The sequence below is a fragment of the Megascapheus bottae genome, chromosome 11 (assembly GCF_031878675.1).
Source record: "Megascapheus bottae isolate mThoBot1 chromosome 11, mThoBot2.hap1, whole genome shotgun sequence".
Classification (NCBI taxonomy): domain Eukaryota; kingdom Metazoa; phylum Chordata; class Mammalia; order Rodentia; family Geomyidae; genus Megascapheus; species Megascapheus bottae.
The window spans coordinates 61,569,365-61,595,407 of NC_143519.1; the positions used below are offsets into that span (position 1 = coordinate 61,569,365).

The 26,043-nt window shown below is 42.0% G+C and overlaps 1 protein-coding gene and 1 pseudogene across 1 annotated transcript in view; both read right to left on the reverse strand.

The window, feature by feature from the left end:
* The window catches only part of Sgcg (sarcoglycan gamma), a 46,722-nt gene that overhangs the window by 15,267 nt on the left and 5,412 nt on the right, over positions 1-26,043 (reverse strand). Inside the window, exons 2-5 of the mRNA XM_090342399.1 lie at positions 18,978-19,172; positions 8,847-8,948; positions 4,514-4,601; positions 1,505-1,624 (exon numbers count right to left, since the gene is read on the reverse strand). Of these exons, the coding sequence (XP_090198525.1) occupies positions 1,505-1,624; positions 4,514-4,601; positions 8,847-8,948; positions 18,978-19,172 (505 nt within the window). The remainder of the gene's footprint in view (positions 1-1,504; positions 1,625-4,513; positions 4,602-8,846; positions 8,949-18,977; positions 19,173-26,043) is intronic.
* LOC150057253 (uncharacterized) lies at positions 6,579-8,070 on the reverse strand (annotated as a pseudogene).

Below are 26,043 nucleotides of genomic sequence, written 5' to 3' on the forward strand. Positions count from 1 at the left end.
GTGGATTTAAATTCCATATGTTAATTTATGAGTATAATGCATCTTTGTCTTCAGGAAAATGTATTTTTGTGCCTAATCTGATTATTACCTGATCTTAATTATGTCATTACCAATTAATCTCAATGTAAATACTCCTCAGAAACTGACTCGAGCTCATCAATAGGGCATGCTGGGATCATGAGATCTCTTGGGAGCTATGTTCCCTGTCACTGCCTGGAAATATGACAGGGTGGGGCCACAAGGTCCAGTTTAAGAAGAGACCTGAATTCCAACTCCCAGTCTAAAGTCTAAAAGTTATCAAGCCATCACATGTCAAAGACGTCTCGTTCTACAAACCAGAGGATTTCTGATCACAAAGACACATGGGATACTTGGTCTTTATTAATTAAGCAACTATCAATGTCCCTTAATTAGATTTTCTAGGGTATCCCTTTTGTTTTAGTAAGAAAACCAAGAATACAAGCTGGGCACAAGTAGCTCATGCCTGTAATTCTAGCTATTCAGGGTCTGAGATCTGAGGATCTCATAGTCAGCACTGGTAGGAGAGAGTCCATGTGACTCTTATTCCCAATTAGCCACTAGAAAGCCTAAGTGGCACAGATGGTAGAGCATTAGCCTTGAACACAAAATCTCAAGGATAGTGCTCAAGGTCTGAGTTCAAGCCCTAAGACTGGCACAAAAAATGAAATCAGTCAACAAAACACTACTGCCTTAAAGTATGCTGTGATATTAGATTAGTCTTATTTGTTTTATAGTTTTTTTCCCCAAAGGAATTACATGTATTACATAAAACTGTGTATTAATGTTGAGTCTGTTTCCTAGGCCCATTGGCATATCATATTGTTTTCTCTGGGAATATTGTGAGAAATAGTGTTGCTTTTGGTTTTCAGGACAGCACAGATGTCAGAAACAATTTAACAGCTGATTGTTCTCCTAGTCTTTGCAGAAGTTCAGTGAGCGAATTTAGAATATGTTCTGAAAAGTCTTCACAAAGCAATTATTATTTTCTTTCTAGAAGTGAATCTTATGAGAACTTTATTTCACCTTCCATTCAATAAAAGTGGTATTATACCAGCCTTGAGAAAAAAAAATCTGGAACATAAATCTCTGAGTTCAAGCCCCAGCTCTAGCACACAGACTAGCTAGCTATGGTTTATTTGCTATAGAATCATAAGGAATTCAAGTACCTGATATAATCCTAAGCATAAAAGAGGCATGAAAAACAGACACTCGATTTTCAGAGCTGGTCCAGGTATGTATGGCATGTTTTGAGTTATACCAGTTGGAAAGAAATGTAAAGTAACAAGATAGTAGAAGAAAAGAATGGACAAAGATTTGTGATTGGTGAAGATGAGTGCATTCTTTTAGAAGAGTATAAAAATAATGTTTAAGTAAATGCCAGGAAAGAAAGCGAAAACATTCAAACAGCACTTTCCAATCTGCATGGAAGAATGCAGAGTGAATCGGCCCCTGTGTAATGGCAATGTGTAACGTTATGACATACCGGTGACTCGAAGTCTATCTGTGCCAATCGTAACCTCCTTTTCATCAGCGGTAAACAGTGGCTTGCCATGTGCAGAGAGGACTTTAAACTTCGGACTCTGGATGTCTACCATTTTGGGACCTGAAGGATTAGTTAAAGCAAGTCATTACAATGTATTTACCTTAAGTCTCATTGAAATCTCTGCAAGCCATGTCCTTTCCAACACAGCAAGGAAAGATTTAAGATCAGTTACCAGCGATTTTACTGATTTTATGATTCAACTTTGAAAATGTTCAGTCTACGTGTATGACTCAAGTTCACTGACCACAGGAATGCACATCTGTGTCAAAGACATGCTTGAATATAATGATGTTTATTCATATTTAAAACTTTAAGAAAATAATTTGTTTACACATAGTCACATTTCTTTTTCTTCCTTCCTTCCTTCCTTCCTTCCTTCCTTCCTTCCTTCCTTCCTTCCTTCCTTCCTCCCTTCCTCCCTCCGTCTTCTTTCTCCCCCTCCCCCATTCTATCTCTCTCCTCTCCTCCCTGGCCTCCCTCCCTTCCCCTTCTCTTCCTGCTGGTCCTGGGGCTTGAACTCAGGGCCTGGGCACTGTTGCTAAGCTTTCTTTCTCAAGGCTAGTACTTTACCACTTTGAGCCAAACCTCCACTGGCTTTTATGGGCAGTTAACTGTAGATAAGAAGACCAGGGACTTTCCTGCCCATGCTGGCTTTGAACTGTGAGCCTTACATCTCAACTTCCTGAGTAGCTTAGATTACAGGCATGGGCCACCAGCACCTGGCTTACTTCTTTTGTTATTAACCAGCTGAGGATGTTTGACCTTCCTACTAATGACTGGCTCGAGCAGTCCGTGTTCCTTGAGAAGATGACACCTCACCATGCTCTCCACATTACCGCCATTATCAGAAGATGGCCCCACCTCCTGCTTCACGGGGGAAGACACATGACTGGAAGGTCATTTGGGGGGGGTTTGCCCTTTCCCTACCCCTAAGAAATGCACCCCTATTGCTTTCCAGCTCACTCATGTATTCTGCATATAAGTGAGGGTGCCCGCTCTGTACCAGTGCCACTGTGTCTTGGTGGGGGAGGGTGCAGAACATTATATTTTTTCACTCCACCAGCTCTTATGTCCAGCTGTTGATTACATGAGCTCTCTTACTCCTCTTAGTGGTTATGCTTGCCAGCCCTGCTATTATCACAAATGAATCCCTCTAGACAACAGCTTTCAACACCTGCTTAAGAGAGTGAAGAGTTTCCCAGCTGTTTTATGCTAACTGGCCATTTTGTCTATGGAAGTACCGAGATGAAGATAAGAATCTCACCACCTTTCCTGCCCTGGTTGGCATTGAACAGTGATTCTCACATCTCAGCCTCCTGAGTAGCAACAATTATAGGAGAGACTTACCAGTGTGCAGTTGTTTCTCTCATATATTTTTTTTGTGGTTGGTTGAAACTGAGGATAAGGAAGGCACAGATACAGAGGGCTGAGTGTATAGGCTTTCTCAAGAGTCCTTTTTCCTTCTGCAAGTTTTCATGAGACTTTACTCCTATAAGACCTCATCCTTTTGACCTTCGCTAATGGACTGGAATACAAAGTTGACCCAAGGGCAGTTGGCTGAACAAAGATGGGCTAAGTAGAGGGTTTTGTGGAGAACACAGAATTGAGGCTGGGAATTACAGATAAGCAGAAGAGAGCTAAGGGATTCCATAGGCTGTGCAGAGACAGAAAGAATACTGGTGTAACATCCAGGAGGAAATGTTGAACCGAGAAAAGAGAAAAGTGGAAGTGGAAATGAGAAGAGTGGGGCACAAGTGAAAAAAGAAAGGGGAGGGAAAGAGCAGGAGAGAAGAGATGAAAGAAAAGAGGAGCCAGGGAGGAGGAAGAGAAGATTGAATATGCTTTTGACTCAGCTCTTGTTCTTTCCTCTTGAGGTCAGCAACTTTAGTTCCTTTACTTTGGCCATTAAAAGTGGGGTGTGGGGAGCTGGGAGTTTGGCCTAGTGGTAGAGTGCTTGCCTAGAATGCACAAAGACCCAGGTTTGATTCCTCAGTACCATATATATATAAAAAAAAGCTGGAAGTGGTGCTGTGGCTCAAGTGGTAGAGCTCTGGCCTTGAAAAAACTGAAGGACTGTGCTCAGGCCCTGAGTTAAATGGCCAGGACAGGCCAAGAAAGAAAGGAAGAAAGAAAGAAAGAAAGGAAGAAAGAAAGAAAGAAAGAAAGAAAGAAAGAAAGAAAAACAGAAAGAAAGAAAGTTGTGTGTGTGTGTGTGTATCCTGTGATAAATAATTGTGTTTCTTACCCTAGCTCAAATGGTCCTCTTTTGTGTGAACCTTAGAACCCAGGGCTTGTGAGTGACTTCAGGAGATTTGACTAGTATGGGTGGAGTATAAATGATACCAGCAGAAAACTCTGCTTGTATAGTTGTTTACCCTATGTGGAAGTGAAGACACAGGACTATGAGTGTCTGATCTTTTGCAGTAACCCTGTTAAAGGACACTAGGTATGCCCTTTGCACTTACCTTAGTTATTCTTGGTATCCTGGATCCTGACTTCTTGCTAGCTACTTCTCAGAGTGTGCCTTTTTTGTGTATTTTCCTATAATCCCCTTAAGATGGTTCCTGGGCAGAATCTGCACTCTGTGTTTCGTGGAACCATGTTTTTTTATTTTTTTATTTTTTTATTTTTTTTGCCAGTCCTGGGCTTGAGCTCAGGGCCTGAGCACTGTCCTTAGACTTCCTCAAGGCTAGATGTCTACCACTTGAGCCTCAGCACCACTTCCGGTCTTTATGCATGGTAGGCAAGCACTTTAACCACTAGGCCAAACTCCCGGCCCCAGAACCATGTTTTGAGGACAATGTTTCCTGTACTCCTTTCCATGTGGCTGATGAGTCTCTGTGACAATTCATGTTCATAAAGAGGCACTGAATAGAGAAAAAAATGTGATATATGCAATAATATTAATGGACCTGGTGCCGGCACATGCTGTGAGGAAATTGGACTCACCCACTTTTAACCTGCCTGTGACCTTCCCGTCTGAGTTGCGTGCATTGACCGTGACATTCTGAGTTGACTGTAGAAGCAAGGATGAGTCCTATGAAAAGATTTACACAGTTACTATATGAAGACAACCAAATTCTAATGAGTGGTTTTTTTTCCAAGTAATTGAAATGCTCTTGTAATTGTAATCAAAGTAATTTCAAAAAATTAATATTTATTATAAAGGTGATATCCAGAGAGTTGAGTTAAATGGGTCAGGTAAAGAATACATTTCTTTTTGGACAATGCCATCCCTTTCCTTGCTCTCTCCCAATCAAAGTCATTTTGACTGCAATGCTGGCTTAAGACATATTTTAAGAAATACCATACTGGGGCCGGGAGTTTGGCCTAGTGGTTAAAGTGCTTGCCTAGCATGCACGAAAACCCGGGTTCGATTCCTTGGTACCACATACATAGAAAAAAGCGGGAAGTGGTGCTGAGGCTCTAGTGGTAGAGCTCTAGCCTTGAGAAAGTCCAAGGTCAGTGCTCAGGCCCTGAGCTCAAGCCCAGAGCTGGCACACAAAAAAAAAGAAATACCATACTATTTATTTCCATAATGCAAAAGCTTCTCTCCATTTCCAAAAAGCAAGACATAGACAAATGCCACATAATTTAGCTCCCCATTTTGTTAAAGGCAGAGTGAAGAGGAGCCAGGTTCTGGTAGCTTGTGCCTGTAATCCTAGCTACTCAAGAGGCTGAGATATGAGGACTGGGGGTCAGCCTTGATAAGAAAGTATATAATACTCTCATCACCAAAGAACCATCAAAAAGCCTCAAATATTGTAATGGCTCAAGTAATAGAGGGTTAATCTTGGGTGAAAAAGCTCAGGAACAGAATCCATACTTTGAGTTCAGCTACAGTAGTGGCACCACTAAAGGAAGGAAAGAAGGAAGGAAGGAAGGAAGGAAGGAAGGAAGGAAGGAAGGAAGGAAGGAAGGAAGGGAGGTAGGGAGGGAGGGATCGAGGGAGGAAGGAAGGAAGGAAGGAATCAAGAAAGGAAGGAAGGAAGGAAAAGAAAGAAAGAAAGAAAGAAAGAAAGAAAAAGAAAGAAAGAATAGTAGAGGTAAAAGTCTGATAAAACATAACTAAATGTTATTATGAATTCCAGAATGTTACATATCATGTTCTAGTCATCCTGATTTCAAACATTGGGACAGTCTACCAGTTAGAACAGCCAATCCAGTTCTGGGAGACAAATAGGGGATACATTCTAATATTTGAATTCTGAGTTCATGCCTGACTTTCCTACAAAAAGTTTGTGCTTATTTTCTACCCCATCCCAGTGAATTTAAGTGTATGGCCTAAGAGCTCACAGAACCGGACTCCTATTTCTCACTCTCCATATATATCCGGACATGTGTGGGCACTGCTCCAACAACACAGCCATAGAAGAGATGTGGTAGAGAAGCCCTGATCTCCTTGGATGTGGTCCTCTCTGGGTATTCCCCTTCGTAGTGAGTGCAATCTGGCAATCACACACACACATACACTTATTTTTTTTTTTATTGTATTTGCCCTCCTCAGCCTCTCCATTCACCTTCCTCTTCTAACTAGTACCAACATTCTGAATAGGAACTGTTTACCTCCGGTCAGTGTGCGTGTGTGTGTGTGTGTGTGTGTGTGTGTGTGTGTGTGTGTGTGTATCTGCTTATTGTTCAAAGGGGTTTTATTGTGGTATTTCCCACATGCATGTGTAAGTTCATTACACTTCTACCCAAATTATATAAAGTATACGCCCACATTTGTGGCTCAAGTGGTAGAGTACTAGCCTGAGCAAAAATGCTCTAGGGCAGTGGTCTCCCTTTCTCCATCTCTGCTACCCTTCCTATTGAACAGCGTTCAGTGAGATTGGGTCACAGGTGTTGGGTTTGTGAGTGTGTGGATGCTGTCCCTGAGCATTTTTGCTCAAAGCTGGTGCTCTATCTCTTGAGCCATTGCTTCACTGGTGGTTCACTGGAGATAAGAGTCTCACAGACTCTGTGCTGGTGCAGCAATCCTCAGCTCTCAGCCTCCTGAGTTATTAGAGGCTTTCTAACCCATATGAATTCTGTAGTGGTCAATGAGCTGGGAGCCAAGAACAAAGGCCTGCCCACACTCTCCACATTTGTAAGGTTTGATACCCAGGTGAATTCTCTAATGTTCAGTAAGTTGTGAACTATGAATAAAGGCCATGCTACATTCCTGGCATTCATAGGTTTCTCACAGGTATGTGTCCGTTGATGATGAGTCAGTTGGGAAATATGAATAAAAGCTTTCCCACATTCCTTACATCTGTAGGGTTTGTCACCAGTGTGAATTCACTGATGCTGCAACTAAAGGTAAGAGCTGCGACTAAAGGCCTTTCTGCAGTCCTTGCATTTGTAGGGCTGGTCACCAGTATGAACTCTCTGATGCTGAGTGCACTGGGCAAGCTTCCAGAAGGCCTTCTTGCACACTAGATATTCATAAGGCTTCTCCCCAGAATGGATTCTCTGATGCGAGTGACTTCTGAGCTGTGAATAAAGCTCTTCTCGCACTCCTTACATTAGTACAGCTTTTCCCCGGTGTGGACTTGCTGGTGAACACTGAGCTGTGAGTGCTGTCGAAAGGCTTTCCCACACTCCTTCCACTGGTAGGGGCGTGCACCTGTATGGATTCTCTGATGGACGGTCAGCTGGGAGCCCTGGATGAAAGCCTTCCCACAGTCGTTACACACAGAGGGCTTCTCACCTGTATGGGTTCTCTGATGCAGCACCAGTTGGGAATTCTGCCGAAAGTTCTTCCCCCATTCTTGGCATCCATAGGGTTTGACACCAGTATGAAGTCTCTGATGGAGACTGAGTTCTGAGCTCGGCTGAAGGCCTTGCCACATTCCGCACAGCCATATGGTTTCTCGCCTGTTTGGATCCTCTGATGTTGAACAAGGTGTGATGCCAGACTGAATGTTTTCCCACACTGCAGGCACTCAAAGGGCTTTTCACCAGTGTGAGTTCTCTGGTGCTGAGTAAGGTGGGAGCCCTGGCTAAATACTTTCCCACATTCTGTGCATTTGATTATTTTCTTGCTGGTCACACTGGGTTGACGTAAAGTGGCAGCTGGGGGAATGCTTGAAAGCAGGCACATTTTCACTGGTGGGTTCCACTTGCTTGTAGTAGCATTGCTTACTGACTTGCTGCACCTCTAATGGGACTTTGCATTCCCAGCCTCCTTTGAAACCTCAGCCTCCAAAGTCATGGTCGTTATGGCTGTCCACTGTTTCCCAGTCCAGAGACCCCATTGCCAAAAGACCTTTGTATGGAAAAGTCTTACACCTGGGCTCCAAGTCTGGGTCCCACAGTCTTGCTGTATCATCTGCAATCATCCAAGGCTCTTTCCCTTGCTCCAATAAGGAGATAGCATCAGGCTTAGAAATAGAAAGGCCTATAGAGACCAAATGATTGAAGGTCTCCAAAGTCATATTCCTGTCCAGGTTCTTCTGGGCCTGTTCCAGTTACTTCCATTCTTCCTGAGAGAACACCATGACCACATCACTGAAGGTCGCCAGTCCCTGCAGGGCCATGGCTTCCAGAACATCTAACCTGTAAGTCTGACTTCTTCTCTTTGCAAGTACAGAGTCCTCAACTCCTAAATTCACTGCGGGGGGCGGGGAAGTGGAGAGAATAAAGAGAATGAAGACCAGTGACGTCTTATGGGAAATGTGGTTCCATACAGCGGCCGAGTGTATTCTTTAAATAAGTGATAAATTAGAATTGTAGGAACTTTTAAACTTTTTGGTGGGAGAGGGAGTAAATACTATTGATCAATAATCTAGCAAAATGTTTATGTGGTCTATGATGTCATAGCATCATATAGGAAAAAATAGCATGTGACAAAATATTGCTTTTTTATCTTTGGCTAACCTTTTAATAAGTTTCATGAAGGAAAATGAAGAAAACTTGACTTATCTATTATCTATTTATCTATCTACTGATCTACCTTTCTATCTTTTGCTAGCCCTGGGGCTTGAACTCTGGACCTTATGATCTCATTTAATGCTAGAGCTCTACCACTTGAGCCATGCTTCCACTTCTGGCTTTGTGCTGGTTAATTGGAGATAAGAGTCTCCTGACTTTGTATTCCGATTTCAGCCTCCTGAGTACGTAGGATTACAGGTGTGAGCCACTGTGATCTAGCTAAAAAAAACAACAGGCTTTATATAAGGAATATTTAAACATGTATTCTTTCTAAAAATCTCCTCCGAATAATACTGATCATCAGTGCTTAGATATGGTTTGTTTTTCATAAAGCTCAAATTATTCAAATCATTCGTTATTTTCTTACCATTCTGGAGTGTATTTCTTTGGCATACAGTGGGAATAAAAATTCAGATTCCCCTTCTAAGCGAAGTCCATCACTTCTTACGTGCAAGTGACCCATTCCTACCTGGGAAAAACATAAGACAATGGGATTGATGTTTTATTTTTCATTTTCTTAGTATTAATTTAAATCACACACATTTGTGTACAGATTTACTTCCAGGTTTTTTTTTATTTTATTTTTCCTAAATGCCTTATTTGAAATGTTAGGTATTTTTTATTCAGTATTCAGTTAAATATTTTCCAATTACAAATAACTATTTAGGAATACAAGATTGAAAGAATCATTTTGCAATAACTATTCAAGGCCCCAGGACCACATAAATGAAAACAGAACATTATTATTAATATGTTTATAAAAGTCTTTGTAGAAGGCTCTGGTGGCTCATGCCTATAATCCCAGCTACTCAGGAGGCTGAGATTTGAGGATCACAGTTCAAAGCCAGCCTGGGAACAAAAGTCTGTGAGACTCTTATCTCCAATTAACTACCAGAAAACCAGAAGTGGCACTGTGGCTCAAGTGGTAGAGCTGAAGAGCTCAGGGACAGGGTCCAGTTCCAGAGTTCAAGCTCCATGACTGACCAAAACAAAAGTCTTTGTGCGGTATGTAGATATGGATTAAGGGCCTCAAGCTTGCTGGTATGGTGCTCTGCCACTTGAGTCACGCCCTCAGCCCCTTTCTGCTGGTTATTTTGGAGATGGAATTTTCTGTCATGGCTGGCCTTGAACTGTAATTCTTCAGGTCTCAGCCTCCCTAGTAGCTAGGATTATAAGTATGAGCCATATGGTCTTGGCTCAATTTTTGACAGTTTAAAACAAAGGTAAACTAGATTCTTGTAAAATACACTATTCTGTAAGTTTTAACTTAAGCCTGATGCTTGTAACCACAATTGCAATTAGGATATAGAACAGTTTTGTCAGCTCCTTAAAAAAAAACACCATAATTGGGCCAGGAGTTTGGCCTAGTGGTAGAGTGCTTGTCTAGCATGTACGGAGTCCTGGGTTCAATTTCCTGGTACCACATACACAGAAAAAAAGCTGGAAGTGGTACTCTGGTTCAAGTGGTAGAGAACTAGCCTTGAGAAAGCCCAAGGACAGTGCCCAGGCCCTGAGTTCAAGCCCTAGGACTGTCAAAAAAAAAGCACCACAATTATCTCTTTAAAGCTTTAATATGCCTTCTAAATTCACTCTGTTCATGATGTAGTATATTTGAACCAGAGACTTGAAAATGAGAAGTAACCCATGAGGACGAAGAGCTATGTTCAAGGCATCGATCTCCAGGACTGGACAGCCATGAAGGGTGACCAAACAGTAGAGAGAATTCAGGTCACCAGTGACCTGATGTCAAATATTGAAGGCATTTTCAGTTAGGAACTGGTGGCTCACACCTGCAAACCTAGCCACTCAGGAAGCTGAGATATGAGCACTGAGATTCAAAGCCAGCCTGGGTGGACAAATCTGGGAGACTTTATCTCAAATGAGCCAACAAAAAGCTGGAAATAGAAGTGTGGTGCAAGTGGTAGAGTGTCGATCTTTCTTGAGGAAAAAAGCAAAACAAGAGCAAGAGACCTTGAGTCCAAGCCCCCGTGTTTAATCTTTCATGCTGTGACTGCACACACACACACACACACACACACACACACACACACACACACACACACACACACACACACACACACACACACCCCTGCAGATAGGAGGGCCCACTAAACAGTTTTTGCTTATTTTTATGTATGTGTACAATCAGAGCACAGTGGACTAAATATGATCCTAATTAAAGCTGAGATTCTGACTCACGCTGAGTCATCAGCAAACATTCTTTCCCCTCACCAAAATAACTCTTAAAAGAAATGAAACTTAAAGGCAGTGAGATGAGATTGGTGTATAACTTTAAGATATTGTCTTTATTCTGATTGATGAGGGGGAAAAAAACCCCAATGCCATCAATTTACGACATAGGCAGCTTTGTATCCCCTGGGGATGAAGAGAGGAGAGTATGTATATTTATTTGCCTGAGTCAGGCAGACTGTGATCCGTTTTTTTTTAAATTTTTTTTTTTCGCCAGTCCTGGGCTTGAGCTCAGGGCCTGAGCACTGTCCTTGGATTTTCTCAAGGCTAGATCTCTACCACTTGAGCCTCAGCACCACTTCTGGCTTTTTTCTATGTATGTGGTACCGAGGAATCGAACCCTGGTCTTCATGCATGCTAGGCAAGCACTTTAACCACTAGGCCAAACTCCCAGCCCTTAATTATTTTTTTTAATTGTAAAGGTGATGTACAGAGAGGTTACAGTAACAGGTAAGTCAGGTATTGAGTATATTTCTTTTGGAACAGGGTCCTGATTGTAGTCAGAGCTCTCATAGCTGGATGGGAACAGGAGTTTAGAGGAAGCTGTGGTTCCCCTCTCATCCCCCAGAGGCCTGTGGCTGACAGGACTGAGTGCTGCCCTCAGAATGGGGTTTAATCACTCCCAGAGAAAAATGCTAACGAAAGGGGAAGCTGAAAGTACAACTGGGGAAAAATTCAAATCATAGTGCTATTTATATCTTTACACATTGGTAATAATAGGACCTGTGTTACTAATACAAATGAATGCCTAGTAGCTCCTCTCTTTTCCCTTTTTCTTCCCTTCCTTCTTCTCTGATCACACACACACACACACACACACACACACACACACACACACACACACACACACACAGCTCTCCTCTCATGTCCTCTTCTCTTGTCTCGTCTCTCCCTTTCCCAACCTTTTTCCTCCCTCTCCCCTCCACTCCCCTTCTGACTCTAATTATACCCCCACCCCCATCCCCCATATCCTCCCCTCCCCTCCATTTTTCCTCCCCTTCCACTCCTTTTCCCCTCCTTCCCTCCCTCCTTCCCTCCTTCCTTCCTTCCCTCCCTCCCTCCCTCCCTCCCTCCCTCCCTCCCTCCCTCCCTCCTTCCTTCCTTCCTTCCTTCCTTCCTTCCTTCCCTTTTCCCTTTCCCTCTCTCTCCCTCCCTGTCTTCCTTTCTTTCCTGGGTCTTGAACTCAGAGCATTTCTCACCCAGGTTGGCGTTGAGCCAAGATCCTCAGATCTCAGCCTCTTGAGAAGCTAGGATTATAGACATGAGTCACTTATACCCAGCCACAATCAGTTTTTTTTTCCTTCAGTATTTTGTCTCCTTAAGAAGACAATGCAATAAGATGCTTCTATTGTCTGTGACCTCATTTTCTATTCCACTCTGAGTCACGGATAAATCAAAATGTTCAATTTGGGTTTTTGACAGGTGAGCACTGATACACTGTAATACCTTTTAGAAGGGCATAAATAATTTGGCAAAGGTGACAAGGTACTGATTAACAATTGCACAGTGTCCTATTTGTTTTTCTCCCTCATAATCATAGCTTCTATTTGTTTGAGAAACAAGTGGCAAGAGAGGTAGGAAATATATACATTCATGTCAGACATGAACTTACAGCATCTGGGATTTGGCCAAGCAGGGATAGAGGAGAAAAGGAGGGCAGCAGGAGGGCAGGAAGGGATGGGGGGATGAGCTTGTTCTCCTCTCCAGCACATACCCATCCAGCAGACCAATGGCCAAACATTGCTAACAGAATCAAGGAAGGAATCAGAATCTGGTTCTCAGTCTTTGCTTGATGTGTCCAGCTACCTTTCCTTGCCTTTCCTGTGTCTTTTCTAATCAATTTTATTGGCTAGCAGCCTTTATTTGAAGACAGCCTAACTAGGATATGACAGCAGCAGGTAGAGGCTCCAGCTGGTGCCAGCATGGAGGATGAAGGGAAGTTAAGTAGGCAATGAAGAAAATACCTTGAAATAGGAGAATTAACCAGGAGCTGGTGGCTCACACCTGGAACCCAGCAATGCAGGAGGCTAAGCTCTGAGGATCGAGATTCAAAACAGTCCTGGCAGGATTCCCTGCCATCTTTATCCATGGATTTATTCTAAATTAGCCATTCTAAATTAAATATTTAAAAGCTGAAGAAGATTCAAGTGGTACAGTACCAGCTTTGTGTGGGAAAAGCTACCGCTGGAAAAGCTATGGTACAGGGTTAGGACTTGGAATTCAAGCCCTTGCACTACCTCCTCTCCCCACAAAAAGGTACTACAAATATGGTAGGCATCCTATTTCTAATTTTCATGTAATTACAGAAGTAAGATAGTTTCCCTAAAAATTAAAATTCCCACTTAGTCATGCAAAACTGATATTTATACTCAACATTCTAGCATGTATTTTCATAGGAGTGATTATGGTTTGTGCTGTCGGTCTCATGTTCAGTGTATGAGCCAAGAACTGACATAGAGAAATATAATTCCAACAGTTTTACATGCCTTTTATTAAATAATCTTAGAGCATTCTCAAGGCTCTACCACTTGAGCCACAGCACCACCTCCAGCTTTTTCTGTGCATGTGGTACCAAGGAATCGAACGCAGGGCTTCATGCATGCTAGGCAAGCACTCTACCACTAGGCCACACTCCCAGCCCCTTAAATAATCTTATAAAGTGTAATCCTGTTCAGTCCACTTCCCACTAAAATGGCTACTGCTATGTTTGTGTCGTCGTTGCTAATTGTGTGAGCTCTTTTTTTTTTTTTTTTTTGTCTATGGTGGGGCTTGAACTCTGGACCTGGGTGCTGTCATTGAGCTCTTCAGCTCAAAAGCTGAGCCATGGCACCATTTCCAGTTTTCTGATGGTTAATCAGAGATAAGAGTCTCATGGACTTTGTTGCCTGGGCTGACTTTGAACCATGATCCTCCGAGCTCAGCCTCCTAAATAGCTAGGATTTCAGGCGTGAGCCATTGGTGCTTGGCTGTATGAGCTCTTAAAAGCTCCTTCTTGCTGGGCGAGGTGGCTCACATCTGAGGATCGAGGTTCAAAGCCAGCCCCAGCACTAAAGTCCATGAAACTCTCATCTCCAATTAACCACAAAAGACCCAGAGGTGGTGTTGTGGCCCCAGGGGTAAGGTGATAGGCTTGAGCTCAGGGACAGCGTCCAGGCCCAGAGTTCATACCCCATGACAAACAACAACAACAAAAAGCTCCTTCTCTCTTCTTTCCCCCCCTCACTGGGCTGGATCAGGATGTCTCAGCTCCGGTGGCCTCAACTGTTTAGAAATATCACCACTGGCACAGTCCGGGAAAGAATGTGAAAGTGGATTATGCATAGGAGTTATGCTGCTATCTCTTGTTTAGAGTTTAAACTTCAGATGACCTGGAAGCAGAATGTCAGCTGCAACTCAGGCAGAGAACCCTGGGCCTCACCCAGATAAGCCAGTGGTTGAAATACACACCGTCAGAGCAGCCCAAAATACTGTTAGCTTCCTGCTGTTTGCCCAATGATTTCCAATCACCAGCATCCAACAATATGAAGCTCAACACTTCAAATAGTTCGACTAATAGATGGTCAAAGACAGCGATCTCTAGATACATTCATTTTAGATATTTTTTAGAATTATTATTTTTAAACATTTTGAGGGCATTTAAATATTTTATTGAATTTCTTATTGTTATTATGTACAGAGGAGTTACAGTTACAAGTCAAGTAAAGTGTATATTTCTTTTTGGACAAGGTTACCCTGTCCCTTGCTCTCTCCCAATTTTTCCCTCCATCCACATCCACACGTTCATTTTTAACATAATGTCTAGTGAGTACCACTGCTGTATCTGTTGACTCTTTGTCCCACTGCTTAGTCTGTTTTTGTGATTGTTTGTGTTGGTGATATCTGTGAGAAGACAAATTAAACATTTCTTTGCAAATATACGAATTATGTATTCTTTTTCTATAGTGGCAACATGTGAGCAAAATAAAAAAAACACACACACAAAATCAAAACAACAACAAAACATAAAACAACTTACAACAAGACACATGTCTTATATGGTTTATCTCAGCATAGCTTAGCTGGATCTTCTATTTTAAGGTCTTTCCCTGACTGTAATCACTTGTCAGCCAGTGTTATCTTCTGGAACCCAAGGGTTGTAGTTACATCTGCAAAACATCTTGATGTAATCATAATCTAATTGAAGGAGGCTTTCCTATCATTTTCAGCTTCTAATGGCAGAAAGCAAAACCCAAGGCCGCCTAGCCTTAAGGGGCAGGACAATCCTGAAATCTCAGCCCCTGAGTAGCTAGGATTACAGGTGTGAGCCACACTTGGCTTTATATTCAAGTTCTCATATGGAATTCAAATATTATTATTTGTCTAGATTTGAGAATTTAGAAAGGGTTAGGGGAGGGCCGGGGGTTTGGCCTAGTGGTAGAGTGCTTGCCTAGCATGCACGAAGACCCGGGTTTGATTCCTCAGTACCACATACATAGAAAAAAAGCCACAAATGGTGCTGTGGCTCAAGTGGTAGAGCTCTAGCCTTGAGAAAGCCCAAGGACAGTGCTCAGGCCCTGAGTTCAAGCCCAGGACTGGCAAAACAAAAAGGGTTAGGGGAAGATCTTTGCAAGTGTCACTACAAAGATTGCATATTATCTAACAGGTACATCCCTCGGAGAGTCTGTGTACTTGCACAATTTTTTTTTCTGGTTGAGGTTTCCAAATCACACCAAATAATTATTTAATCAGAGGGTGGGAAAAATGTCACTGAGATTCCATCTAATACCATTTTCTTCAGCTACACATGAATGATGACTAAGTTCTTAATGACACAATATTTATCCAAGGAAGTCTGCACATACTGTCTGCTAACGCTTCACTTTCTTGTCAGCACAAAGATTTTTAAAGGGACAATCCTCTGTGGAGCATATCTAACTGTTTCTTTGTGCAAAAACAAACAAACAAAAAAAACCAAAAAACAAAAACAATTCAGCTTTTTTTGTGTATGTGGCCAGTCCTGGGGCTTGAACTCATGTCCTGGTTTCTGTCCTTGAGCTGTCTCAAGGCTGCCCTCTACCACAGAAGCCCCAGTACCATTTCCAGCTTTTTCTGTCTATGTGGTAACAAGGAATTGAACCCAGGGGTTTTTGCATGTTAGACCACATTCCCAGCCTGTTTAGTTGTTTTGAGGATAAATTAACCTGGAGTTTTGTTGTGTTTTTGATGCCAGTCCTGAGGTTTGAAGTAGGGCCTTTAGCTTTTTTGCTCACGGTTAGTGCTATACCACTTGAACCACACCTTTACTTGTAGCTTTTTGATGGTTAATGGAAGGTAAACGGTTTATAGATTTCCACCTAGGCAGGCTTTGAATCTTAATCCTCAGATCTCACCTTCCTGAGTAGCTGGGATTTCAGGCATGAGCCACTAGAACTCAGGTAAACCTGGTGTTTTTGATCTTCTGAGAGGGTACCTATAGCTACTTCATTTCATTATTACAGTAAATAACAGTATGATTCTCCTCCCCACCCGAGTACTTACTAAAATTACAGATCTAATTATAATACCCAGTAATACTACTATAATTCTTTCTATTCAATTTTCCTAAATAATAGTGCTCCCTAAATTAAAATGTCAAGATCCACATCATTATCTTAGAATCATTAGTCATAACCTGTTAAGGTTACATTCATTAAATGTACTAGGGAACTTTATGTGCAAGCAACTATCAATAATGGTGAAGTTTTCAAAAAAATTCTATCATTAAAAATGAGAGATGCTTCTGGGTGCAGTGCCTCACGCCTGTAATCCTAGCTACTCAGGAGGCTGAGATCTGAGGATCGTGGTTCAAAGCCAGCCTGGGCACTAAAGTCTGTGAGAACTCTTATCTCCAATTAACCACTAGAAAGCTGGAAGTAGCGCTGTGGCTAGAATATGTTTATAAGTAAACTCACAAGGTGGTATGTAGGAGGCCACGATGAAATAACTGAAGTATAATAGACTCTATGGAGAGCTCAGATAGCAGCATTGTTTAGAGAGACTAGGTAAAAGCCCCAAAAGATAAGTACTAGGAATCGGGTATTTGCAGGGGAGAGAGTGGGGCCAAGGGGAGAGGAGCAGAGTATGAAGTGGGGAGAGGGAAGAAGGAAAGTGAGGACAAGTGTAGATTGGGCGGGGTGGGTGAGAATGTTGAAAAGGAAAACATTGTTCAAGAACGTACTGCATTCATAAACTTCCTTGCTGAATGGCACCTCCTTTGGACATGTTGTAGAATTTCAGCCTTGAGCAAAAAAGCTAAAGGATAGTCTCCAGACACGGGGTTCAAGCCCTTGTCCTGGCACAAAAACCAGAAACAAAATTTTAAAACATTGTAATGCCAGCCTGACATCTTATTTTGTCCTGCATTATTGAATAACTTACTAGTGGTTAGCTTTATTATTTTCTACAGTGACATATTAAAGCATGATGAAATTAAGAAGAGTAAGCAAAATAATTAGTTTGTCATTTCTGTAGTGTTGGGTATCAAAGCAAAAAAGTCCTATTAGTCTGTGTTAATTTGGAATTCTATGGGTTTTCCCAATAGCCTTACCAATGACCACGAGAGGATAGTCTGTAAAATGCTAGCTGGAATTCCACCCCTGGCATTTACCCAAATGTCCAGCAACAAGAACATACTAAAGCTACGAGCACAACAATTTTTATTGCAGCACTATTTACCATAGCAAAGATATGGAACCAACCCAGATGCCCCTCGGTAGATGAATGGATCAAGAAGATGTGGTATTTATACACAATGGAATTCTATGCTGCCATCAGAAAGAATGACATCGCCCCATTCATTAGGAAATAGAAAGACTTGGAAAAAATCATATTAAGTGAAGTAAGCCAGACCCAAAGGAACATAGGCTCCATGGTTTCCCTCATTTGTAATAATTAGTACACATCTAGGACTCTCCTAGCAGAGCATTATAATATCTCAAAACCTAGGTACATATGATCATATAGGATAAGACTAAATGAAAGGATCTCTAGAATATGGAAACAAGAGTTTTATCTTGTGTGACTGTTGTTCTTAATGTACTATGTTATTTCTCTTCTCTTTTTTTGCCCTTACGGTTAAGCTCATATTGTTACTGTATCTGACTGTGTTACCTAGTATAGTGTATATACATTTATTTATTTATTTGAAATAGGGGAGGGAAGGGGGAAAAGCAAGGGGGTGGGGAAAGGATAGGATCAAAAATATGAGAAGGGGTATCAGTGTGTGAAAAGTAATGCACCTACTACCTGACAAATGTAACTGCAACCCCTCTATACATTATCCCCAACAATAAAAAAAATAAAATGCTAGCTGGTTCATGATCAAAATTTTATCACTCCCTGCAGATGTCCAATGAAATACTTCACTTTGCCATTCCATAATCAAAGCTCTGCAGAAATGTTCATTATGGTTACAATAATTCCTTGGCATGAATGTTTTTCAAGAAGGGACATAGACATATATAAACAATAACAACAGGAAAAGATTTCATTCTTTGGAATATATATCCAGAAATTGGTATTATTGCTGGGTCATATGGTTATTTAGTGTTGAATTTTAGAAGAACTTCCATTCTGCCAGGCACTGATAGATCATTCCTGTAGTCCTAGCTACTCAGGGGGCTGGGATCTGAAGATGGTGATTCAGAACCAGTCTGGGCACAGAAATTTGAGAGTCTTATCTCCAATTATCCAGGAGAAAAAAAGCCAGGAGTGAGGTTGTATCTCAAATGGCAGCCTTGGGTGGAAAAGCTAAGAAAGAGCACCCAGGCTCTGAGGTCAAGCCGCTGTCCTCTCTTGCCCTTCATTCTTGATTGTAGGCCAAGAGTGGTGGCACATGCCCTATAATCTTAGCATTCAGGAAGCTGAGGCAGGAAGATAGTACATTAAAATAAACATCTAGCCAGGTAGTGCCTCATGCCCAGATTTCTAGCTATTCAGGAAGCTGAGATCTGAGGATCACACAGTTTGAAGCCAGTCCAGGCAGAATAGTCTTTGAGACTCTTAACACCAATTAACTACCAAAAAGCCCAAAGTGGAACTGTGGCTCAAGTGAGAGAGCATTAAGTCTTGAGCAACAAAATACAGGGACAGTGCCCAGGCCCTGAGTTCAGGATGGGGCACTGAAAAAAAGAAAACGAAAAGAAAGAAAGAGAAGGAAAAGAAAAGAAATCTATCGCAGATGTGGTGATGGAGAACAGAGCAGGTTTAAGCAGGGAAAGATTATACTTACTGGAGAGAACCACATCACTTTAAGAATCCAAATTGTAAGGGCGAAATTCACAACGAGGACGATGAGTAAGAGAAGAACGAAGAGGTAGAGGCAGCGCTTTCTCCAGCCATAAATGCCGATGTTGTAGACGCACTGGTTGTCAGGCCTCTCCACGTGGGTGCCCTCCGTGGCTGTCAGATACTGTTCTCGCACCATCTGTTAGGAGCAGGCAAGGAGCAGGGAGGAGAGAGAGAGGATAGGAAAATGTAATGCAGATTTGCTCTAGGCCTAGAATTTGATCATTTTTACCCCACGCATACATTTCCAAAGCTCAAAAAATATATTTTATGTTTCTTCCAAATTTTTAAGAAAGAAGAAAGCTAGGCACTAGGTGACTCATATCTGTTATCCTAGCTACGCAGGAGGCTGAGGTCTGACGATTGCATTTCAAAGCCAGCCTGGGCAAGAAATGTCTGGTAGACTTTTTGCCACAAAAGAAAAAAACAAACAAACAAAAAACAGCAAAAAGCTGGAAGTGGAGCTGTGGCTGAAGTGCTAGAGAATCAACTTTGAGTGAAAAAAGGCTCAGGACAAGCACTCAGGCCCTGAAGTCAAGACCCAGAAATGGCATAAGAATAAATAAAAGGGGGAGGGAGGGAAGGAGGGAAGAAGGAAAGAAGGAAGGAAGGAAGGAAGGAAGGAAGGAAGGAAGGAAGGAAGGAAGGAAAGGGAAGGGAAGGGAAGGAAGGAGAAAGAAAGAATGAATGAAAGGAAAGAGAAAATGACTTACTTTGAAGAATGTCACTAGGTTTCAAGCACAGGGAGATAATCTCTAATTTAAAATATTTTAGATATGACAAATTCATTTGAAATTCCAGCAGTCATACTTACAAGTATACTTGTACATATAAATACATGGCTTTTAAAGTTCTGCAGGTTTGAATTTTAAATTGAAGCATCAAGTTACCTAAGTCTTAAGATCAAGTAGGAGGAAAATCAATTGCATACCTATGTCATATGTGTGTGTATATAAATGTACATGCACATAATAATATATGCGCATACACATCATTATTTATATATGTGCATATATACACATATGTATATAGTACACAACATACACATTTGTGCACATGTACACGCATAGTGTGGTACATGTATGTGTGTGCATGCATATGCACGTATGGATATACATGTGTATACATATGTACACAATTCACTCCTGGAGCTTGAATTCAGGTGCTCTGGATTTCTCTTGGCATTTTTGCTCAAGGCTGGCATGCTACCACTTGAGTTCTGGCTGGTTTTTTTTTTTTAGGTTAATTAGAGCTAAGAGTTTCATGGACTTTCCTACCCAGGCTGGCTTTGAACTGAGAGCTTCAAATTTTGTCCTCTTGAGTAGCTAGAGTTACAGCTGTGAGCCACCAGCACCTGGTTTGCATTGAGTTTAATGAAAGCATGTGTTCAAGCTGCAACCCACTATACAAAATGGCATTGCCATTACCCAGTATTTTCAGATGTCAGTTTTGGCCGCAGACATTGTCCAGCACTCCTTTGTCTATGCTTCCTCCCTGCTGAAACCCAAGTCTCTAGCTCCATCCTGGATTGTTCTATTTTCCCTTACACCCACCTCAGCAAATGTTTGTTTTTCTTTTTTTGTGTGCTGGTCTTAGCACTTGAACTCAGAGCCTGGGCTCTGTCCTTGACCTGCTTTTGCTCAAGGCTAGCAATCTACCAACTTGAGTCGCAGCATCACTTCTCACTTAAAAAAAAAAGTTTAACTGTTTAAAAAATAGAGCTTGGCCTGGAGTTTGACCTAGTGGTAGAGTGCTTTCCTAGCATATATGAAGACCCAGGTTTGATTCTTCGGTACCTCATACATAGAAAAAAAGTGGGAAGTGGTGCTGAGGCTCAAGTGGTAGAGCTCTAGCCTTGAGAAAGTCCAAGGACAGTGCTCAGGCCCTGAGCTCAAGCCCAGGACTGGCAAAAAAAATAGGGTTAAAAATAATAGAGACAAAAAACATTTCATGGACTTTCCTGTCCAGGCTGGCTTCAAACTCCTTAGATCTCAGCCTCCTGAGCAGCTAGGGTGACGGGTGAGTCACTAACACCTGGCAACTTTTATTGGCATTATGTTCCATGCATAATTTCTGATCTGCTGCGTGATTTATTGATACTGGCTGAGTTCAAGTCACCCAAACTCTCATTGTTCTACTGAAAAGTCTAACATCATTTCTGATTCTTTCCCTCCCCACACTTCCTAAAATCACGGTTTCCCCAGTAGCCCAAATGGGTAAAATATAAGGAGGCCTCTGTCACCCTTTGCTTTCAAACTTCCTGATGGTCTGAGGCGATCCACAGCGTTGTGTCACCTGTAGGATGATAAAAGAGCAGTGGGAGCTGGCCTGTGCTTTCTTTAACTCCAGGCAGGGCCTCCACCTGATGACTCCATTTTTTTTCCTGTCTTATAGAGCATCTCAGGTGCCCCCTCTGCAGAGAATCCATCTGTGAACTCACGGTCTCTTTCCATCTAGTACTCTATTTATTTCAAAGTTCCTATCATTGTTTGAAAGAATGGAAGTGCTAGTGTTTCTATAATCGAGGGGAGAAAGATCTTTATACAGAGACTATAAAAATGTAGAAAATACGTTAGTAGAGAAATATGTATGCCTAGAGAAGTAGATAAGATACATCTTAGAGTTATCTATTTTTCTATCATATGTATTTATCTAGCTAGCTATGTAGATCTTTCCTTTTATTTTCAATTCCTGGAGAAATAGAAAAGAAAGAGAAAGATCTAGTTATCTGGATATTGATATAATTGATTGAGAGAGCCATGGTACTGAATTTAAGGTATCCAGAAGATCTGAATTTAAATCAGGCACATGGTTGTACAGTACTGGGACTGATTAACTCGTACCAAAGTACTCTAAGAATGTGTGGATTCCTATTTCTATAAGCTCGTATTGCTGCTTTAACCAATTGCTCCAAGCTTGGTGGCTTATCACAACCCACTTTCATCTTCTAGCCCAAAGTCTCCAAAACACATCTACTAGGCAGTGGGACTGAATTCTTCTGGATGATTGGGGTGAGAAACCGGTAGAGAGAGCTGTCCTGTCACGGGTTCTAAATGACTGCCTGACAGTCTCTCTGCCAAATCTCTTGGGCAGTATGTGATGGGAGTTGGCCCCCAAAAGTCCAAGGTAATTGCTCCAACTCAAGAACTTTAGCACAATCCCACACTCAAAATCCCTTTCACTGGTATTCCTGAAGCCAATTTTCTCTTGGCTTGTGGATGGGCTGGTTACAAATCATAGTTTATTCACTGCTTTATCCATCACTAAGTACAAATGATAAAGTGTATGCTATCTAACAAAATCTTTTATTTTTATTTTTTTTGTCGGTCCTGGGACTTGAACTCTGAGCCTGGGTGCTATCCCAGGGCTCAAGGCTACTGCCCCTACCCCTTAAGCCACAGCACCACTTCCAGTTTTCTGGTGGTTAATTGGAGATGAGTCTCACGTTCTTTAGTGCCTGGACTAGTTTTGAAGCTCGATCCTCAGCTCTTAGCCTCCTGAGTAGCTGGGATTACAGGTGTGAGCCACTGGTGCTGCGGCTCTCACACAATTTTTGAATGAGTGACAGAAGCATTTGATGAGTATTAATGAAGTAATCGTGCAGGGGTGATGCTAGAGAACAGGGAAATGGTAAAAGAGAAGTCCTCTGAGGTACATGTTAAACCAAACATCGGATCCTGTGGTTTGTAAATATCCTCAACCCATTAAGAAAGCATTCTGTTACCTGACCTTTATAATGGCAATATGGTACTGAAGGTTGAATCCAGGGCCTGGGTGTTGTCCTGTAGCTTTTATGCTCAAGACTAGCACTTGAACCACATACCCACTTCCTGCTTTTATTGGTAGTTAATTAGAGATCTGAGTCTCACAGGCTTTCCTGCCTGGGCGGATTTTGAATCACAGTCCACAGAACTCAGACTTCTGAGTAGCTAGGGTTACAGGTGTAAGGTAATATTAAAAGGAAAGAAATTTCTTTCTGTCTATCTGCTCTTATCATCATGGGTCAGGATGGCCTGGAGATCCACACGAGGATTCAGTTACAGCTATGTGACTCTAGAAGCCTGGCTGGCTTCTAGCCAGTAGTTGGAGCAAGGACTACTATTTATTGAGCAAGTAAGTGGAGGAAGGAACAAGGTTTAGTTCTGTGCTACTGGAGTGAGAGATGAGCTAATGATAGAAAAATAGGCACTGGAACAAAGGAGCAAGGAGAGTCTAGCAGGAGGTCAAGGCAAAGTGGTAGGAAGTATTCACTCAGGTAGACAGTTCCTGTCCAGGGGTGCAGCTTGCCTAGAGGATACAGGTTAGGCATTGTGCTTGTGAATGAAAACTGCCTAGGTCAGTTGCCCTGAGAAGGAATGGAGAAATTTGCACCCCTGCTTTTTTAGAAACACCCACAAAACAGCTTGCTTCCACACAGAACCTGAGCAGTAGTTGTCAACAGATGTGTTTTACTGGCTCACTGTTGGTACCAAAACCCATATCCCTGGGACATGAGTACTGATAGGGTGACAAAGCATGGGTGGGGGGGTGGGAGGTGGGAGAAGATCCTCAGTGGTAAATGTGGGACCCCAAGCATAGGAATGACAAAAAAGTTTAACAGTAGATACACTGAGAGAGATATTTGCTACAGATACGGGACATATCTGTTTTCTTTTCTCTTTTCTTTTTAATTTGGTGCTAGTAGTGGGATTTAAACTTAGGGCCTTTTCCCCTTGCCTGGCATTTTTGCTCAAGGCTGGTGGTACTCTACCCCTTGTGCTGTACTTTCACTTCCAACTCTTTGCTGGTAGTTAGTTGGATACATGTGTCTTTTTTTTTTTTCCCAGTCCTGGAGCTTGAACTCAAGGTCTGGGCATTGTCCTTGCAATTTCTCAAGGCTAGCACTTTACTACTTGAGCTACAGCACCAGTTCCAGCCTTTTCTGTGTATGTGGTACTGAGGAATTGAACCCAGGGCTTTGTGCATGCTAGGCAAGCACTCTACCACTACGCCATGCTACTAGCCTAGATACAAGAGTCTTATAGACTTTTCTGCTCAGGCTGCCTTTGAATCATGATACTCAATTCTCAGCCTCTTTTGAGTACATAGAATTATAGGTGTGAGCCACTAGCACCCACCTAAAAGCTAATATACTCCTAAAATAGAAATGATTTCAACCAAGGGGAAAAGCATACAAAAATCTGTGTATTTTGATGATTATTATTGTATATTAAGCATTATTGCATCGCTGAAATCAGAACTCAGACTCTTGTGTGAGCCAGGAAAGCATTCTACTATGGAGCAATGCCCCAGTCCTTTCATTAATTAATTTATTAACTTATTTATTATTTTGTTGTGGGCCTAGGGTTTGAACTCAGGGCCTAGACACTGTCCCTGAGCATTTTTCCTTAAGGCTACATCTCCACCAATAGAACCACAGCTTCATTTCCAGGTTTTTGGTGGTTAGAGATAAGAGTTTCACAAAGTTTCCTGCGTGGACTGGCTTTGGACTGCAATCTTCAGATCACAGCCTCCTGAGTAGCTGGGATTATAGGCATGAACTATTGTCACCTGACATTTCCATACATTTTGAGCAATGAATATGCCTACCCATCAAAGAAACAGAAATGACTGATAAACATACCAAAGTAGTTTGGCTTGATCGCAAAGCAGAGATATACAAGTAAATACAATTGTAATATACCCAAGGGGGATTTTTGTTTTGTCCTGTATATGGATTAAAGGAAATACTAAAACAGAAAAGCCAATATTGTCGAAGTACTTAATGCTGGACGTAGTCATTTTAGCTATTGAGGAGGCTGGAATTTGAGAATCATGCTTCAAAGCCAGCTGGTGCAGAAAAGTGTTTTTTTTTCTCTCGATCTCTAAACATTCATCAAATAAGGGTGGAAGTAGAGGTGTGGCTCAAGTGGAAAAGCACCAGCCTTGAGGAGCTGGGAGAATCTAAGCAACAGTGCTCAGGCTGTGAGTTCAAGTCTAAGTACACACACACACACACACACACACACACACACACACACACACACACACGAAGATTACCATGAAAGGAAACTTTCTAACGACATGGCTGCAGTCCAGATGTTGGCTTATGTGCTTCCTGTGGAACAGAAACCGCCTGTATTTGGAATATAGGCAATCTCACGGATGATAAAGACCGGTAGCTGGTTATTTTGGCTTAGGAGGAGATTTGTGTGGAAAGAAGAGGTCAGAGAAACCTGGGAAAAAGGTTGTGGGTTGATGTGCTGGTTACAAAGAGTTCCCTGGATCCCTGCTGTCTCTTTGTTAACAACTGTAACTATTTAGTGCTCCACCCCAAATAGCACTAGGGCCACTTCTCTTGTGTGCACATGACACTTACTAAGAAAGACAACTGAGAAGTTTTAGAGTCCAAACAGGGTAAAGTTGCCTGTCACCCTTTAAAAAAATCCAGTCTTTTGATTCTTTTTCCTATTTTTTTTTGGTGGGGCGTCAGTCGTGGGCCTGGGTGCTGTCCCTGAGCTCTTCAGCTCAAGGCTACCATTCTACCACTTGAGCCACAGCACTGCTTCTGGTTTTCTGTTGGTCAATTGGAGATGAGTATCATGGACTTTAGTGACCGGACTGGCTTTGAACTGCAATCCTCAGAGCTCCGCTTCCTGAGTAGCTAGGATTACAGACATAAACCACCAGCGCCCTGATAGTCTTTTGATTCTTACAATAAAGCTAAAATTCTCAGGCAAATCAATCACGATACTGCCTCAATTAAAAAAAAAATATCTCATCCCCGTTTAGTCTGCTTAACCAGAATAATATTTAACTAAAAATTTAACTTGGAAAAAATAGCCACATCAGCCAAGCACTGGTGACCACTCCTGTAATCGTAGATACTCAGGAGGCTGAGATCTGAGGATCCAGGACTGAAGTCAGCTGAAGACTGACAAATCTGAGACTTATCTCCAATTAACTAGCAAAAACCTGGAAGTAGAGGTGCAGTTCAAGTAGTAGAGGGCCAGCCATGAGCAGTAAAGGTA